The sequence below is a fragment of the Alexandromys fortis genome, unplaced genomic scaffold, assembly GCF_014885135.2.
Source record: "Alexandromys fortis isolate MF-2015 unplaced genomic scaffold, M_Fortis_MF-2015_v1.1 scaffold_70, whole genome shotgun sequence".
NCBI classification, from domain to species: domain Eukaryota; kingdom Metazoa; phylum Chordata; class Mammalia; order Rodentia; family Cricetidae; genus Alexandromys; species Alexandromys fortis.
This window is the reverse complement of record NW_026067955.1, coordinates 5,461,712-5,481,588: the sequence shown is the minus strand read 5'-3', so window position 1 is coordinate 5,481,588 and position 19,877 is coordinate 5,461,712. Positions and strand designations below refer to the sequence as shown.

At 51.0% G+C, this 19,877-nt stretch overlaps 1 protein-coding gene across 1 annotated transcript in view; it reads left to right on the top strand.

The window, feature by feature from the left end:
- The window catches only part of Coro2b (coronin 2B), a 104,521-nt gene that overhangs the window by 65,736 nt on the left and 18,908 nt on the right, over positions 1-19,877 (top strand). The window contains exon 3 of the mRNA XM_050151744.1: positions 17,039-17,155. Coding sequence (XP_050007701.1) covers positions 17,039-17,155 — 117 coding nt within the window. The remainder of the gene's footprint in view (positions 1-17,038; positions 17,156-19,877) is intronic.

Here is a 19,877-nt window from a genome sequence, read left to right as displayed (position 1 = left end):
GCAGGTCAATGAGAGCAGGAGAATTCTGGGAAGGAGGAAGCCCATTCCTCCCCAGTCCTGTCTAGACACCGAAGAGGCAAGAAGTGACCTGCCCCGCCGAGGAAGGTACTGAGCCATGTGGCTAACATGTACGAGAATAATGGGCTAATGTAAGTTATAGGAGTTGACGGGAGGCCTGAGCGAATGGGCCAATCAGTTTATATCTAATGTAGACTTCTGTGTGATTTCTTTGGGACCTAACGACTGTGGGAACCAGGCAGGATGGAAAACCTCAGACAACACTTTCTGGTCCAGGGTCACTCATTATTTTGAAGTCCCCAAGGCTCCCTACTTCTAGACCCTCTTGGCTTCACCTCCTGCCTCTCTTGTTCTGGACTCCAGCCCAGAGACTGAGCTCTCCTGGGCTTCCCCACTTCCATGTCCTCCCCTGCCTTTTCTAGGCCAACTTGCTGTTAGGTATAATCTTAAGAGGAGCCTCTCCGCCGACGCAAAATAACTTCAATCAGACCAGATCAGACCAAATCAAAGATGCCCGTGTTTAATAAATGCAGCGCTCCAGGGTGATTGGGAGCATGGCGGGATGGGGAAGAGGGACAGAGAGGGAGAGACCATGTAAAACCTGCGACCACACGTTTCATTTTTCCTGCCTGAGCCTAAATAGCCTAACTAGCCTGTGGGAGTGGTCCTGACCCTCCCTGGGGAGGGGTTAACATTTGATGGCCTTTCCCAGAGGTGGAGTCTGGACAAAGGCAACTCCCAGGGGGAGGGGGCTTGAAATGGATTTGCTAAAGTTTGCTCCTTTAGTACTCCATTGGTGCCCCAAGGATGACTGTGAGAGGTTGGGGTGACACTATCAATCACTCATCCCAGACTAATTGGACATAGATGGCTGGGTTTCATTTTCCATCAAACATCCCAGAGTTCTTGAATATAGGGGCATCAGCTCCAGTCTGGCTACTTCCTGCAGGCATGGGGTGATGTGGGAGAGGGGAGAGCTGGGAGTTGGTGCTCTCATGCTCAGAGAGAGGTGTGGCTGGAGCGGCATGCGGTTTGCTGTCATTCTGGAGTCCTCAGGCAGCTGCTCTTTGAGGGAGATGAGAAGGCAGGTGGCTAGGAGAAAAAAATATCGTTATTATTGGCCCTATGAAATGGGGCTAGCCGTGGGATGGGACACAATAGCTGATAAAACCAGATTCTAGTTGGCGGGTGTCCTTGATCCAGGAGAGATGGTACCAATGGTGAAGTCCCAGGAGCTGGTGTAGATGCTGGCATTGTCTGAAGACCGCTTTGTAAGTTGGTCTTGGCCCAGGCAGCAGGAGCGACCTGTAAAATATGCTTGAAACAGACTGGGGTTAAAATAGGCTCTGGGGACTGTTAGTTTTTACCAGACCTGATTTTTGATACAGCAGTAGAACTTTTCCAGGAACCTGTGTAGTATCTGTAAGAGAACCGGAACAGATTTATATCTTGGTGTCATAGCAAAAGGCTATTGCTTTTAGGATACACCTGAAACCTAATAATCCTGAACTATGAAGCCTGTTAAAGAGGCACACCTGTCTGTATTTGCAAACAAGTGTATTTGTATATGCAGGAAACTTCATTAAATGTCATGGATGAAGTTATAAGTTAACAGTACATTAAATTATCAAATGCCATTAGACAGATCTGAGAGGGATAAATGAGCAAAAAGGAGACAGCTTTTTTTTTTTTTTTTTTTTTTTGGCTATTCAGGCAGTTGTGGGAGGGGCTTGAACGGAGCATTCTGCTCCATTGGCCCAGGAACTGGGGTGATGCTTCCAATCATCACAGACTCCTTAGATATATGGGGTGTTAGAGGGCTGGGGTCTCACTTTTGACCAAACCTCCAGGAAAGCCCACCAAACACTGACCCCTCCCCAGGGAGGGTCAGGACCACTCCCACAGGCTGTTTCGGCTCTCTACAGAAAAAGAAACATGTGGTCGCAGGTTTTACATGGTCTCTCCCTCGCCATGCTCCTGACCACCCGGGAGCACTGCGTTTATTAAATGTGGGCATCTTTGATTTGGTCTAATCTGGTCTCATTGAAATTATTCACATAGGTGGAGAGGCTTCTCTTAAGAATTATTTCTAACACTTGCTTCTTCTCATTGTGTCCCCTTTGCGTCAGGAATGTCGAGCTCCGCCTACCCCCACCCTTGTTTTGCTATGCTCAGTCCCACTGAGCCAAAGGTTCTAATTCTTTGGGGCTGGCACTACACCAGGCCATCCTTCCTCCCCACTAGCCAGGCAGAGTCCTGTAGAAGGAGACCTTTAGTGGCTTAGTGTGCTGAGGGCTCCTGGCTGTGGTCTAGGTCTGCCTGGCGGTAGGGGTTTAGGCTTCGGACCCCAGGTCACTGAGGAGATCAGCAAGCTTTGGGAGCTGGGTGGAGTTTCCTGCAGATCCCACTCCACACACAAGCGCTCCTCACGGACAAACAGCCTCTTTGGGGGTCGGCAACTTGAAGTCTGGAAGCCAGGTTTGCACTGGGCTTGCTTCCTTGCTCCCTCTCAGCCTCATCTGCGGCATGGGAACATGCACTAGAGACAGTTGGTAAAAGAACACAGGAGCTGGTTTGGGGCTGTGCAGAAAGAAGAAGCTGTCAGAAGGGGAGGGAGGGGCGACAGCGCAGTAAACAGCACGTGTGGCCAGAAAGGACATTGGTGGGGATCTTAGAATGCTGACTCAGCCACTTCCTAGCCCAGTTAGGACCAAAGCCTTAGCTTCCCTTGTATGTGTGTCCATGTGTGTATATGTACATATGTGTGCGTGTGTGTGCAAGTGTGTATATGTGTATGTGCATGTGTGCATGCATGTGTGTCTAAGTGTGTGTGTGTGTGTGTGCCATAAATGGACATCTAGTATGCCCCCCTTATTTACTAAATGAATATGGGGCTCCCCAGTTCAGGTAAACTGGCTGGACATTAGGCTCTGGGGATCCACCTGTTTCCACCTCCAAGAGCTAGGACTACAGGTAGGTTCTGCCTGGATTTTTTGTGGGTTCTGGGGGACTGAATTCAGGTCATAATGCTTGAATAGCAAGCACATTACTGACTGAGCCCTCTCTTCAACCCCGCCTCTCCTCTTCTGTCTGTCTGAGACTGGGTCTCACTGTGTAGCCCTGCCTAACTCTAAGTGTACTGGTTTTCCTGCCTCTGCCTCTGCCTCTGCCTGCCAGGGTACAGCCATGCACCACCATGAGTGGCTAGCTTGTCTTCTTATTTACAAACCAGAAGCCACTAAATCCTTCCTTGCAGCACTTTGGGGGACGACCAGCGTGTACCTGTTGGGGATTCTCATGGGCTCGGGGCTGGTGAAGTCTGGATGACTCTCTCCAGATATCCACAGTGACCTTCACAAGGGCTCCTATTTCACAGGTGAGAAAACCCAGACACTGAGACTTGGGCCACTTATCCAAAGTCACCCAGCCAGAAAGTGACAAGGCCAGAATAGAATGGGAAACGTGAGCCAGCTAGCGTACATAGTACCTGGCACTCAGTGTGCTCCCATCTGAGAGGTGGCCTGGGCCATCTGCCACTCCCAGTGTCCATCTGCAGACACAGGTCTGGCGGTGGGGAGAGGCCAGGGAACTCCAAAGGATCAGAGAACCTTCTGGATCTTGGCAAGCCAGTCAAGAGATAAACAAGGAAGAAAACATACGCTATGACTGTTTCTAACCATAACGAGATGGCAGAAACTGGGGGAGGGGCTAGGAGGCCAGTGGATCAGGGAGGCCTCCAGATGCAAAGGTGCCGGGCATGCAGCAGCAAGAGCAAGAGAGACAAGAACCGAGGCAGGAACTGAGAAAGTGCCATAGACTTGGAGCCCCAAGGGTGAGCATGCGCAGTGCATGGGGCAGGCAGCAGTTAGAGTTGGCTTTGGGTTTTCTTTTAGGAGCTATGAGAAGTCACTGGAGAGTTTCAAGTTCAAGTCGCTTCTTGTTTGAGTTAAACAGTTAAAACCATGTAATAAATAATACATCTCTCGGGTGTTGAGGTGGGACTGCCTGTTCCTTCGTGGACCCTCAGCTGAGGTGAAAGTAGTCCATGCCTTTTGTCTCTCGGGTCTTACCTCTTGAGTGTGGGTCTCATATAGTCCAGCCTGGCCTTGAACTCCTATACAGCCAAAGATGACCTTTAACATCTAATCCTCTTGCCTCACCTTCTTAGAGCTGGGATTATAAGCGTGTATCACCACATCCAGGGATTCATGAGTGCAAAAGAGCCATGTCACACCTCAGTGTGACGGAGGCCTCTTTGCTTCCCTGAAAACGGTCAAGTTCCTAACGGGAACCACATGCACCCACTCTGGCCCATGCAGGTTCAGAAATACGTAGGAGGCAGGAGTATGGTGGGTCTATTGAAGAGGGGGGGGGGACACAGGGCTATCCCCTCTGAGAGAAAGGCAGCACTTTGCATAAACACACGCTTGCCACCAGCCACCAACAAGGTGACTCCATGTCTGTGACTGACTTGACCCTGGCCCTAGTTTCTTGAAGAGCAGCGTGCGAGGCTGCCTCTGGGTTAGCTGTGATGTGTGCCTCTGAACTTGAAGAAGAAACCCGAGTTTCCTTGAGAGAGCATTCTTAGGGCAGGTTTGGGCTCACTGGAGAAATCCCTCACGGTTTCCAGGTAATAAAGACTTTGTTTAGAGCCACCAAGATAGCTCAGCAGGTAAAGGCTGCCTCCCTGCCACCAAGCCTGACAAGCCTGAGTTTGATCCTTGGGACTCACAACGTAGAAGGAAAGACCCCACTCTGAAAAATCATCTTTTGAGCCTCTGTTTTGGAAAAGGTTGAGCGGCCGCCTGTCTGAAACCTAGAGCCGTGCAGCTGTCGCCCTCTGCTGGTGAAGTTGCAATAGTACAACATCCTTGTTAGAACTGTGCCCCTCCCTGGCAAGGACCCCTATGTGTCACCTGTAATGGGCGAATAACATCAGTATTTGCCTCTAGGTGTTGAATGTGTGCCTCTGTCAATCGGGGGGCTACCTCGCCTCTCCTGTGGCCAGCTGCTGCAGGCTATCAGTCCTGCTAGTACCAACCTGGGGAGTAATAGCAGCATGTAGAAGGCAGAGATAGGAGAATGTTCAAGACCAGCCTGGGAGAGAGGGACTGAGGAGATAGCTCAAGAGATGAATTACTTGCTGTATAACTACAAGGATCCAAGTTTGGTTCCACGGCATCCATGTAAAACTAGAGGTGACAGTGTATCTGTAACCCCAGTGCCCCTACAGCAGGCAAGAGAATCCCTAGACACCTGCAGGTGGGCTAGCCTGGACACCTGCAGGTGGGCTAGCCTGGACACCTGCAGGTGGGCTAGCCTGGACACCTGCAGGTGGGCGAGCTTGACTTTCACACTGAAGAACAAGAAGGGGCTGGAAAGATGCCTCAGTGGGAAAGATGGACAGTTGGCCCACTGGTTAAGAGCACTACTTGCTGCTTTTGTGACGGACCCTATTTTGGTTCCTGACACCCAGGTCGGGCAAACCACAGCCACTCTTATCTACAACTCCTGGGCATCTGACACCCTCTTCTGACCTCCACAGGCCCACAGACACATACATAAAAATAGGTCTTGACAAGCAAGAGCACTAGGTATTGTGGCATGCACTCTTAAAGCATGTCTGCGTGAGTTCCAGGCCAGCCCAAGTTATGTAGCATCGTGGTGGTGGAATTAAGATGACCCAAAAAAGTCTTGAACATTTAAATCATTTGGTCTCCAGTTGGTGGTTGTTTCGGGAGGATTAGGAGATGCGGCTTTGCTAGAGGAAGGATGTCGCTGAGGGCAGGCTTGAGGCTTTAAAGGACTCTTGGCCTTTGCCATTCCGTGTTCATTCTTTCTGACCCTGCTTTCACAAGACTTGGGCTCTCTCAACTGTTCCAGCCATCAGATGGCTCCACCCCCATGGATTCTAATTCTGAAGCTATAAGCCCAATTAAATGCTTTTTTTAAGTTGACTTGGTCATGGTGCTTCATCACAGCAATAGAAACGAACCTAATGTACATACACAGTAAGACAAACAACAAACAAACCAATAAAAAAGATCCCCCGCACCTCACCCCCACCCTTCCCACCCTGGTCCCAAATAACAAGGAAGGTGAAGACCTCTGACCTCTACACGTGCACTCTGGCACGTAGGCGTTGTCATTCAAGATGGCTCCTCCCATTGTGTCGCCTTAGCAACCACTAAGTGTGGAGCAGCAAGGCAGAGCACTAAAGAATGCGCTAAAAGAAACGAATCTGCTCTCAGCCGACAGGAGTCCCGTTTACAAAGCAGCAGGGTTAGGAACAGAGGCGATCTCGCCCCTCCCATTTATTCTAGCCTGCCCCGAGGGTGGAGTGCCGCGGCTCTCAGCTCTCTGAGCCGTGCTGTAATTGGGAAATAGAGCAGAAGGTTCTGTAGAGAAGGCAGCCATCCTGGCGGAATGCTGCTAATCCAGCAGGGCCTGAGGAATTTGTAGCCCTCCCCCTGCAGTGTGCTCTGGAGGCCCCTTCTAGCCACTCCTCCTACATTGTCAGCCAATCTTGGACCTTTGTGACTTGAACAAACCTGTGCCTCCTCCACCTTCCTTGGGGAGGCCACCAGATCGCCTTCATTTCCTCAAGCTCCTCCCCGACAGTACTGGGTATCCTGAGATCAGGAAGGACTGGGGACTGAGAGGAAGTGAAGTCAGGGGTTCTAGTTTTAGCTCAGTCATTTACTTACAGGGTGGCCTTGAGCAAGTCCCGTCACCCTTTGGAGTCTCAGGTCTCCTATCCCTAAAGTTAGGGAGATGACTCCTCCCCCAAGATGTGTTTATACAAGCATGTTTGTAAACCTTAAATGCAAGATGGCTAGTGTACTAATACAGAATTCTAGCCCCCAAACATCTCACTTTGAATTCTGCCTCTCTCCTGTCACCTTGGACCAGTCACATATAAAACAGATAAAGGCTAGAGAAACAGCTTGGCACTTCACAGTGCGGAGCTGCTGCAGGGGGTGGAGTTAATTTCCAACACCAACATGAGGTGACTCCCAGTGGCCTGTGACTCCAGCTCCAGGAATCTGATGTCCTCTCTGGCCTCTGTGGGCACCTGCACTAATGACACTGATCTCTCTCTCTCTCTCTCTCTCTCTCTCTCTCTCTCTCTCTCTCTCTCTCTCACACACACACACACACACAAATAGAAATAAAATAAAGTTAAATAAATAAAATAGGGATAGTAACGAATTAAGGCTCAGAGAGTCCTAACACTTATTAGATGCTCTGGGAATACCGGATGGTATTGTGTACAAGGCTCCATGGGAAGTGCTGGGGACCCTGCAGTGACAAAAATAGGGTGGAGGGAAGAAAGAAAGAAAGAAAGAAAGAAAGAAAGAAAGAAAGGAAGGAAGGAAGGAAGGAAGGAAGGAAGGAAGGAAGGAAGAAAGAAAGAAAGAAAGAAAGAAAGAAAGAAAGAAAGAAAGGAAGGAAGACGGGAAGGGAAGAAAAAGTTCAGCCTTTCTGGGGCCTACATTTGAATGGGTTGCGGGGGAAGGGGACATTAATAAAGTAAGGCACTCACAGAGCCCAAGAGAAGAGAAATAAGGCTAGGAGGAGAAATAATTAGGGACAAGCACAAGGGTGTGGGAGGGGTTAAAACTTTGAATAGGGTGAAGGAAACCTGATTGGCTCTGTTTAAATTAAATATTCATCCTGATCCAGTCAGCGGTGTGTATGGGTGAGCAAGTAGGAGACCAGAGATCAAGAGATATGATTGGCTCAGCTTTAATTGGAGGCTCACTCTGGTCCAATTTGCTTGGTGCGTACGTGTGTGAGCATGCCGAGGGTCGTCCAAACTCACGCGCTGAGCACAGCTGCTAGTCTCAGCATCTAGCATGGGGAGCAAAGCTAGAGCTGAACCAGTGCTCCCCCTCCCACGCCCTCCCTCCTCCTCCTCTGCTCCCTTTCCACCTTCGCCTGCAGTCCCCAGAACATGGACTAAAGGCAGTTCTGAGGTAGGAGGGTAAGGGTTAGCTCCAGTAGCTGGGATAGCCATCATCCAGGAGCCCTGCAGTGCGGCTGCCTCCAGTCTGCCTACTTCTAGCTGACTCTGCTGTTACTGGCTATCCTCCACCCATCAGAGACAGGGCTGCAATCTATCACCCCAGTGCCTGCGGCTGGCTCTGAGTAGGTCGATACAGAGGAACCCTGGAGATGGGTTTCAATTGCTCCTGCCCTGAGACCCACAGTCAGGAGGCATGGAGGTGGCTCAGAATGCTTTATATATCTGTATCGGCAGGGCCGTGACTCGGCAGGACTTCTGTCTGTCATCAAATCCTCTCTCCCTGGACTGTATTGCATATCTTACCTTCCTTACCTTTTCTGAAGTCACAGCTCCCCTCACTGCCAGGAGCCCCTCAAGGTGCCCTGAACCCTGTGAGCCTGAACAGAAATCATAGCTGAGAATGACAACCTCAGAAGTCACCCAGCACCCAGCCTTTCTTCAGGCAGTGCAGCGGCAGCTCAGGCCTCAGCAGAAGCCGAGGCCCTGGGGCGCCAGGAAAGCTGCAGAGGCCAGATTCCAGAGCTCCAGGGATTTACCCGGAGAGCCAAAACTTGATTGGGAGATAGAGACATAGCTCAGCCGATAGAAAAACTGCTTTGCAAGCACAGAGCCCTGGGATCAATGCCCAGCACCACATAAACACTGGGTGTGGCGGTGCGCACCCGTATAGAACCCCCAAGGTGGCCACCGGCGCTTGGGGCTGGAGTTAACATGGTTGAAGAATGAAAGTATCCCCTAAATCAGGAAGTGGGGGATTCCTGACTCCCCACGTGTCATAAAGGTGGCCATGTAGTCCACAGATGTTGCTGGGTACCGTGCATGGGGAAAGTCATAATTACAGCAGGACCCACATAGGGTCCGTGCAGACTAGTTTAGAAGCCAGTGGGAGTGCTGAAGAGGGTGTGTGAAAGCTTGCTGCCAAGTCTGAAGACCTGAGTTCGAGCCCTGGAACAAACTTGATGGAAGGAAAAAAACCGTATCCTGAAAGTTGTCTTTTGATGTCTACATGTACACCCTATGCTCACTAAATATTTATATATGTATATATTATATGCCTATAAATAAAATATTCATATGCATGCACACACATATGTCAACTAAAGTTCTCTTGAGGATGGGGTGGCCCTGGAATGAAGGAAGGAAGGAAGGAAGGAGGGAGAGAGGGAGGGAGGGAGGGAGGGAGGGAGGGAGGGAGGGAGGGAGGGAGGAAAGGCTGATGCTCAGCCTTGGTGGGGATTAACTCAACAAGGCTCTGGGGAGGAATAGGCCTCTGTGGGACTTAATGATGGCTCAGAAGCTAAGGGCCATCAGAGCTCTCTGGACCCCATGTCGTCAGGCTGACTGAAACTCCATCTCATACACCCACTTAGGTCTCCTGCCCATGACTCTGAATATGAGGTTTGGACAGGACTCCATAAATGACTAGGAATGCCTGCCAGGGAGGCAGGAGGACCAGGATGGCAATTTCACCCAGTCCAACTGCCCTTTCTCTAAACTTTCACTTTTCACTCTGAGACCAAAAAGGCAAAAATTCAAGCAGTGATAACAGCCATGGAGCCACTGGGTGAGGTGAAGGGTCCTTGTCACCTGCTGCTGTTGTCTAAACTGTGACCGTGGCTTGGGGGCTACCCAACAACTACACTGGAAGAGCTGATGGGGGTGACAGGAAGGGCTTCCGGCCACCAATGCCTCTTCTCTGCTTTTCCTGGCTCTGATGAGCTGTGGAAGAAGAGATCTCTAGACAGGCAATAACACAGGCCTGGTAGGCCCTCTAAGATGTGCTCTGAGATACCTCTGTACCATGGATACCAGACCTCGCCTAAGACTGATCTAGAGTGTGGCCCTGTCTGGGGCCATCTGTGCGGCATCTCTGTCTAGGCCTCTCCCCCGGGAAGGCTTCCTCTGGAGCAGGCATGGTGTCCAGGCGAAAGCCAGGATAACTAAGGCCTGTGCCTCTTTTCGAGTTTCTGTTGATGTGATAGAACCACCATGACCAGGAGCAGCTTGGAAAGGAAAGGGTTATTTCATCTTACAACCCTCAGGTCAGGTCACTGAGGGAAGGCAGGGCAGGAACTGAAGCAGAGGCTTATTGGCCTGCTTCCCCTAGCTTACTCAGCCTGCATTCTTATTCACCCAGAACCACCTGCCCAAAAGTGGTGCCACCCGCAGTTCTGAGCCCTCCCAGATCCATCACTAATTAAGAAAATGTCCCATAGACCAGTTGGGAGAAGGCTTTTTCTCAGTTGAGGTTCCCTCTTCCCAGATGACAGTCTGTTCAGGGCAAGAATCAAGAAGTCGCTGAGTTCACACCACGGTGGTCTGGGACCTGTCTCCAACTTCCATGCCCTCCTGTAAAGCATAGGTCTACGGCTGGTGATGACAGCCCAGGGCTGGGGCCCGGTATCCTTCTCTGTCTCTTGCCTAAACCAGAAAGTACCTTTCTCCTCACAGCAGCTCAAGCAATACAAAGGCTTCGCCACACCAGGCCTGCGAGCTTCCAGCTGTTTGCAGCTACTTCTTAAATATTTCCAGCAGCTACAGTGCTCTGTGTGCCACAGTCCACTCCATGGTAGAGACTTGGTGCTGGGGTTAGAATGCTGGCGTCTTGCCTTCCTCCCCTGACTTCCCACCCCCATCACACATAAGGCATTGAATGCCAGAAGAGTATGGTTTCATCAGCTCAGGGCACGAGGCTCTTCATAGACAGCTTATTCCCCTGAGAGCACGTCCCAGGCGGGGTCTGGTAACAGTGCGGCCCGCTCTGTGGTGTTGTATAACCTTGAATAAGGTGCTTTGTTGGCTCTGAGCCTCTGGTTTCTCTCATCTGTCAACTGAGAGGTGTGCCCACACGCCTCAGCTGCCCATGTATCCTGCTGGAGAACACGGTACAGAGGACCCTTCCTGGAGATTAGCTCAGCTCCGCCAGGTGTGTAGAGGGGCCTCCAGGTAGGCTGGCTGCTGCAGACCTTAGCTGCCTCTCTGCCTACTCCCGGAGAAGAACATCCTGGAAATGGCTAGCTGAAGGGATGGGGAGGGAACCTCAATGGCACAGGATGTGAAGGTGTTGATGTCAGGCAAGGCCTGCTCATGGGGTTAAATGCCCTCTGCCCTTTCTTAGACCCCTGGGCTCTCCAAGAATACTGGTAACATGGAATGCTTCTGGGCCCTCCACCAGGGCATTCATTCCTCCTGCTTAGGATGACCCAAGGCACCCACTGCTTGTAAAGCCCAGACTGTTTTACAGGGCCAAAGTCCCTCAGCCATCTGAGCTCAGCTCTGGTCTTTCTCAATATTTTCATCTCTTCAAAGCAGATCCAGACATCTGCAGGTATAGGGCCTCCTGCAGCTTAGGTATCCCCCAGCTTCCCTCCTCAGTCTCCCTGCTCCCCGCCCTCTACACAAACCCTTCTCTCAGCGACACAGTCCCCTGTAGCACACTCCGGCTCTTTGCCTTCCTCACCTGAGGGGCAGAGAACAACCAAGGGATGGGACTCAGACCCCTTGCCAGCTTGTCCCCAAAAGCATGCTTTCCTCTTCTCCACGGGTCTACCAGGCTAGGCGGTGAAGGGAGTTCCTATGTCTTTGGGTTTAACACAGGGTTCATGAAAAGGGCCGGTAACCAGCACACAGCAAAGACAAGCATGGGCTCTGAGACTTGCAGAGGCAGGAATCCCCAGCCCTGAGAGCCAGCCTCCCCCCCCCCCCCCCACACTCAAACACACACCGCTACTCAGCACCTTCCAGTCTCGGGGATCCGTGTGTCCACTCTGAGGACTATGAGCAGTCACTTGCCAGAACCAAGGACAGAAGGGTCCCCAGTACCTCTCCTCTCTGGAGCCAGGAGAAGAGGATATGTCCTTGGGAGCTAATGCTGGGCCAACTGGGGTGGACCTGTAACCGGCTCCTTGGATGAAGGATCTGTGTGAGGGAACATGACGTGCCCTCCCACTCCACCGTGTTGCTTACTGCTCTCAACCTGTACAAACTCGTCCCCGCTCTGTCACTGTCAGGTGGGCTAGGGACAAGTGTCCTCACCTCTCAAATCACCTTGTCTAGGTGAAATTCATAGAAATGAGGTGTGTGGAGGACGTAGGAACCCAAATTGTGTGCTCCCCTGGAGTAAATTCTCAATGTGGACCCGTTACCCAAAGGCCACGAGCCTGTTAAAAGTGCGGCAGAGAGTTTGGGACACTGTGATTCAGTGTTGTCCTACAAGCACAAAGCCCCAGTCTACAGCGCTAGTACCACAGAAACTGGGCATAGTGGCTCGTGCCTGGAGCCCCAGAACTCAGGATTTGGAGGCAGGAAGATAAGTTCAGCGTTGGCTACAAAATGAGTTAGAGGCTGGCCTGGCAGGTTGCATGAGATGCGGTCTGGAAAATAAACCATAGAACCAGTGAGATGGTTGGGTCAGTGGGAAGAGGCACTTGCCACCAAGCCTGGGTCCTCAGTTTGATCCAGGACCGATGTAATGGAAAGAGAGAACTGGCTCCCGAATGTTTTCCCATGGCCTCCACATGGACACCACAACATGCTTACTCTCGTACATGTACGTGTGTGCATATGTGTGCCCTTCCTCACACACTAAATAAATAAATAAGTAAGTAAATGTACTTTAAAAATTTAGCAAAATAAAAGTACTGGAATGATATTGCCCAGGGGACTCCAGAAAAGCCACTGCCCAATCTTGGAATATTGACAGGTAGAATGGATTCCCATGTAACTTAATCCTCATCTATATTCCTTCCTTCCCATGATCCCCTCCCATCCATCCTACGCTAAGTCCCGGCCTGACTCTGTGGAAGTTAAAGCCGTCAGAGGCTCAGGGACCTTACACTTGGCATCTTACACTCCAACCCCCAAGGAGCCTACCATAGGAACAACACTGACCGTCTATCAAGGCTGTCCAACCCTTTGACACTACAATATAACATTGTATCTACAAATACCTTGGGACCCATTCATAGCTCTTCTGGGATACTGGCAGCCCACGGGCCACAGCAAATACAAACCTGCAAGTAATTCCGATGTGTCACAGTGGAGGGCCCTGAGCACACTCCGAAGGACTCCAAACTTGTTTTCTCGGCTGTAAAATGGAACTGATATTAATAACAGCAGTCTGTGTTTGAGTCAGCAGCAATATTGGTGGGAAGCATGTATTAAGTATGAGAAGCCAGCACTGGACAGCAACAGCTAGGCGCTGCTTTGAAGACTGACAGGTGAGAGGGCGCTCTGTTCACAGACCCTACAGAGACTGGGCTAGTCACTCTCTCCTTTGAGTGTGTGTGTCTGTGTGTGTGTGTCTGTCTGTCTGTCTATCTATGTGTCTCTGTGTGTATATGTGTCTGTCTGTCTCTGAGTCTGTGTGCATGTCTGTGTGTGTGTGTGTTTGTGTGTATGTGTCTGCGCGGTATGTGTATATGTCTGTGTTTATGTGCATGTGTTAGTGTGGTGTGCGTGTCTGTGTGCGTACGTGTGTGTTGTGTGTCTGTGTTGTGCGTGTGTTGTATGTGTGTGTTGTGTGTGTATAAGCCAGAGGTCAGTATTAAATGGCTTCCTCAGCCCTTCTTCACCTTGAGTTTTTGAGAGGAGATCCCTCACTGAACCTGGAGCTTGCCAATTCAAGAGGACTAGCTGTCCAGCAAACCCCAGGGATCTGCCTGTCTCTGTACCCCAAGTTTACAGATGAATGCCACTGTAGCCAGCTTTTACCCAGTGCCACAAAGCCAGGCTCGGGTCCTCAGGTCTGCAAGCACTGTACCAGCTAAGCTATCTCTCTAGCCCCAGATTTGATTATACTAATATAGATTAATAGTATCTCTCCACACTAGTGTCAGAGTGAGTGTTAGTGGGGGCTGGCATTAAGTATTGGAAGCCGGGATCAGATAGCAGCTTGCAGCCAGGCTCGGAGACAGACAGATGAGGGTCTACTTTATTCACAGCCCCTAAGGGGAATGGATTAGCTACTTTATTTATTTGTTTGTGTATTCATTTATTTATTTATGAGGCAGTCTGTCTAGCCTTAGATTCAGATCCTCCTGTCGCTGATATACATAGTATCATGTATATGTATATAGATGTGTATCTATATGTATGTGTATGTAATTTTGGAATGTCTGGCAAGGCATTTGACTTCTTATTTCATCTTCATGTCAATGTAGCAACCGTGCAGAAGTCTTAGGAGGAGGAGGGGCGTTGTGTTGTGTCAGTGTCTGTCATCTTGCCAGAGCCTACGGCTAAGTTTCTAGAAATTTTTTAAAGCCGATTGTTAAGTATGGCCTTTATTAAAAATTAAATTACATTAACTTACAATTAAGTAAATTATAATAAAAGCCAAAGCACAGAGTATTAAAAATTCATCACATCTTAACTGTTTCACTCTGTTCACGAGGCTTTTCGCGTCTATTACATCTGCCCAAAGAGTCTTTGGGACTGAGGATGTGGTTCAGTTGGTAGGGTGTTTGCCTAGTCCTGGCACAAAGCCCTAGGTCCTGGTTCTGTCTCCGGCATGGCAGAAATCCGCAAGTGGTGGTGCACACCTGCAATCCTGGCACTCAGGAGCTGGAAGCACAAGGAACAGAAGTCCAAGGTTAGCCATGGGTATCGAGTTCAAAACCAGCCTGGGCTTTAAGACAAATAAGTCTTACAAAACGGAAAAGTGTCTCAGGGAAAGGTGCTTGCGCACAGCACAAGTCTGACGGCCTGAGATCTAGCCCCAGAATTCATGTCAAGGTAAAAATCCACAGAGCTGTCCTCTGACCTCCACACGCCTTCTGGGGTGCACACCCAAACACACACACACAAATATTTTAAAAATAAGCAAAGTCGTTCCATTCCTAGAGCACGGCTCCTGTCTGTCTCTTCTCGCAGGGTCCGGGAACATGGCAAACCTGCCTCTCCACTGCCAGGGCATCCCCATGGGCTCCTAGATCAGTGCTCCTGATGGCCAGCTATTGACTGACTGCCGGCCCTGGTGCCTCTCAGAGTGGCCTGAACTGGGCTGGGTGCCAGCAGCTTGCTGCAGACAGCTTTGCTCAGCAGACACTCAAGTGCAGCTGTGAGATGAGACGAAGGCGTGGCTGTGGGAGAGAGTGGGGCGCTAGCAAGACTGGCTGCCACGCTGAGGGGCACTGGGAGGGGGCACTGGTGAAGAGCGACAGGGTTCAAAGGGCGTGCCCCGAGGAGTCATACTGTTTGGAAATTCCAGCCTCGGTTTCAGCTGCTTGATCTGGGGGCCTTGATTAGCCTTTCTGGGCCTTCATTTCTGCACCTCTAATTCAGAGGTTTGCTGCTAGAGTTAAAGACAACGCCTTAGTAGACCCTGGAGTCACAGAGGGCTCAGCCTAAGTCTTGTCACAAAAAAATATAGTCTAGGGCTGCGGGTGTGGATTGGTTGGTAGAGTGTTTGCCTGAATTGCATAAAGCACTGGTGTCCCAACCCCACCTAACAAGCCGGATATGGTGGTGCATGCCTGTAATCCCAGCCCTTGAAAGGCTGTTAGAAGGAGAGCCAGGAATTCTGGCCAGCTGGGACTACAGACTGAGTTCTGTCAAGTTAAGAGCAAGAACTTGCCTCAATAAAACAAGAAATGTCGTTGGAGGGATGGCTCAGTGGTTAAGAGCGCTGGCTGCTCTTCCAAAGGACTTGGGTTTGACTCCCAGAACCTATATGGTGGTTCACAGCTGTCTCTAAACCTAGTTATGGGGGATCTGGCGCACTCTTCTGGCCTCAGGGGGTTCACATGTGGTACACAGACATCCATGTAAAACAAAAGATAACATTAATGGGGCTACTGAGACGGCTCAGTTCGGTGAAAAGTGTTCCCTGTGCGAGCATGGGAATCTGCTCCCCAGAGCCCACATCAAAGATGGGGACCCAATAGCTCATGCTTACCACCCTAGTGATTGGGGAAAACGATAGCACGGGATCCGGCCAGTCTAGTTCATTTGTGAGCTCCATGTCACAGTGAGAGACCCTGTCTCTAACAATCAGGTGGATGGCTTCTGAGGAACCCCAGAGGTTGGCCTCTGACCTCCAGCCTACACACACACACACACACACACACACACACACTGAGAGACACCCGTACACACACACACATGCAAGCAATACATACTCTGAAAAAATAACATAATTCTCACAAGAGAGCATCCTCAAGATGTCCCCCAGACACCCAAGATTCTAAGAAAAGAAACACTGCAAATGGCAGGGTTCAGGTTGACTTCCTGAAGTACCCCCCACACTGCAGTGAAGGGGCTGGGTGGAGTTTATGTGAGGGTTTAAGGAATTTGGGCTCTGGAATGGAGGAGGCAGGGTTTCTTACCTCCCTATTTGGGGAAATAGCCTTGTCACCTTTATCAGAGCCTAGGAATGTTCAAGGCCCTGGCTGTGGCTCTAGCCTGCTGCGAGAAACCAGCAGCTGACTGGGTCACAGAGGTCAAAACAGCCTATGACTTTCCATCAGGACACTGGGAGTAAAGGGGCTGAGGAGCCTCCCCAGTGAAGGAACTCACCCCAGTAGGGGGCCACCCCAGCAGAGGGGCCCACCCCAGTATAGGAGCTCACCCCAGCAGAGGAGACCACCTCAGTAAGGGAGCCACCCCAGCAGAGGAACCCACCTCAGTAAGAGAGCCCACCCCAGCAAGGGAACCCACCCCAGCAGAAGGAACCCACCTCAGTAAGAGAGCCCACCCCAGCAGAGGAACCCACCCCAGTATAGAAGCCCACCCCAGTACAGGAGTCACCCCAGTAAGGGAGCCCACCCCAGCAGAGGAACCCACCCCAGTATAGGAGCCCACCCCAGCAGAGGAACCCACCCCAGCAAGGAGCCCACCCCAGCAGGGGAACCCACCCCAGTAAGGGGCCCACCCCAGCAAGGAGTCCACCCCAGCACAGGAGTCCACCCCAGAGCCCTGGCAAAGATCTTTCCTTTCTGAGCCACTTTGAATAGGGGCACAAAACTGATGCTTTTTTTTCTCTCTCCCTTGCAGACAGGCAGAATCGAGCCAAACTACCCCAAGGTGTGCGGGCATCAAGGCAATGTGCTGGACATTAAATGGAACCCCTTCATTGACAACATCATCGCCTCCTGCTCTGAGGATACTTCGGTGAGCTGAGCAATGGACCATCCCCAGGAATGACATCGAGCTCACACCTCCCTGCTCCCCTGCCCCAGAACCTCTGTCCATACATTACCCTCTTTCTCCTCTCAGCCCTATCCCTCCTTCAGCCAGTCCCAGGATAGGGAGGACAGGGGTCAGGGAGGGGCCGAGGGAGAGGATCTTTGCTGGGCACACCGGTGCTTCAGTGGCTGACTGCGTGTGGAAGTGCTGCTTTTGTAGGTGAGAATTAGAACCCAAAAATGAGGTGCGATTCAGCCTCTCCCTGTGCTCTATGACGCAGGGCAGGAGGGAGAGGGAAGTGCAGAGGAGAAGGGAGGGGTGAGGCAAAGGGCAGAGGGCTCCTGAGCTTTGCAGGCTCAGGCGATAAACGTCCCACAGTTTTTGTCCTCTGGAGCTGTGGCTTCAAGGACAGTGCTGCTGGGAGGGTTGTCCTAAGGGCCTAGAATTCCAGCTTTCCATACCCTACCCCTTGACAGGGGATGGGTGGAGAGAGGAGGAGAGGGATGGGTGGAGAGCAGGTGGCCACACCCATGGGAGGGAAGAGGAGGAGCTGGAGACCCTGCTCCAGGTGGTCAAGTGTTTGTTGTGCAAGCATGAGTTTTGTCGGCAGAGATGGAGGTGGGAAGGGGGCTGAGAAATCCAGAGACATTGGCATCAACACAGCTTTGTACCCTCTCCGTCTCAGGTGTGGGCTGTCTCAGAGGGGCCGTGGAACAGAAAAGGATTCAAAGCGTTAGCCACGCTGGTACAGGAGTCCCTTTGTTCCCAAGTGAAGGTGACTGACTCTACTTTTCAGCCAGGCCACTGGGGCTACCTAGTGTGCACTGACTGGCATAGTCTGAGGACAGGCCATGGGTCCAGGGTACTGAAACTGGAAACAGTTTCAGAGCTGTGTCCATGTCTTCCCAGGCTGGACTGTGAACTCCAGAGGGAAGAGAATATGACCTATTTGGCTCTGCATCCCTGGCATCTAACACAGGACCTCATATCTAAAAAAAAAAAATACCTGCTGTGGATTGAATGAACAGTTAAATGCACCAGTGGAAGAACTTGTACATAGATGTATGCATGGATGGATGTGCATAGGATACACACATGGATGGATGGTTGGAATCTGGGTGCATGGGCTGGCAGAGATGGTAGAATGGATGGGTATATGGTAGGATGATAGATAGATAGATAGATAGATAGATAGATAGATAGATAGATGCTGCTAGCTCAGCCTTCTCGTCCATCCACTGCAGCTTTATCCTGAATGTAGCCAATGCATAAGACATCCACGATGTGTGGCCAGATCAGCTCAGGGCTCATCCCTGAGCTGGGGACCAAACAGTTGGTACCCACTGATTGACAAACTGGTCCTGATGGGCTCCTGAGGTTCAAAGAGAACTCAACAGCAGAATCTGGTGACCTTGGGAGGAGACCTCAGGACCACTGCTTAGCAGGGTGCCTAAGGGCATATGGCTTCACCTCTCTGGGCCCTGGCTTGCTCAAGTCAGAGGCAATAATCACAGTACTCTTGTCAGCATCGGTGAAGGGGTGTGAGGAAACCCATGCCTAGTCCTGTGCCTGGCACCTCACAGACGCCACCGTCTCGGTCCTGCTCTGCAAACAGCCCCAGCAAGGACGCAGGGCCCACCATCTAGATAGAAGACACAGTGCAGATGAGTCGGAGCTACTCTGGAGTCACACAAATTGTGAGCACAAAAAAGAGAGAGGGACTCATGATGACCCAGATACAGAAAGAGAGGACTTGGGAGGGCTGGACCTGGAAGACTCAGGATTTGTTTATTAGGGCGAGAGCCTGGGCCACCCATCCACAATAGGCCAATTCAACAAAGTAATAGTGAAACACAGAGAAATGAGATTTATTTGGTGAATTATTTATTCAGTAGGCACTCCTGGTGGGGTACGGTCTTTCCAGTCAGTGACCCATCAGTGATGGGCTCCATTCTCTTCAAGATGGCCAACAAGCTTTCCTTGTGATAAGCTTTGCCTCCGGCTGGTAGCAGGATTCAGTCTTTTGTCTCTCTCAGCATGAGATTCCTGTGGGAATTCCAATTTATTGGGAGCCATTGTCTCAACAATCTAATAAGAAAGAGGAGGGTACAAGTTTCTTTAGGGTATCTTCATTCCTGCCAGTATGATTACACTTTCACCTGAAGAGAAAGGGTTAAAGTAACCCCAGGAAGAGCCCTGGCCCAGGCCAAAGCCTGAAGGAAGAGCACATATGTCTAAGAAAGGGGAGTCCTCTGGCATGGCTGGAACTGTGGGAGAGAAGGCTGCAAAGTGAGGATTAGGATAGACAAGGCATGAAGGCAGGGTGAGAAGCTGAGACACCTGAGCTTCCCAGGCCATCTGAGCATCCTCTGGGATCCACGGGTACGGGGAGGAACCTGAGGGGGCCACAGCCACATTTTTGGAGGACATGAGACTCCAGCCATCTGGATGGAGGTTGCACACAGCATGGATGAGCAGGGAGAAGGGACAGGCAGACAGACAGACACACAGACACACAGACAAACACACACACACAGAGAGAGAGAGAGAGAGAGAGAGAGAGAGAGAGAGAGAGAGAGAGAGAGAGAGAGAGAAGCCCTAAGGTAGGGAGGGGAGGGAAAGGGCAAGCTAGGCACTGCAGAGAATGGGAAGAGCCCCCTGTGCCCCCCCACACCCCAGGCTGCTGATCTAGACAGGAGATTAAGGC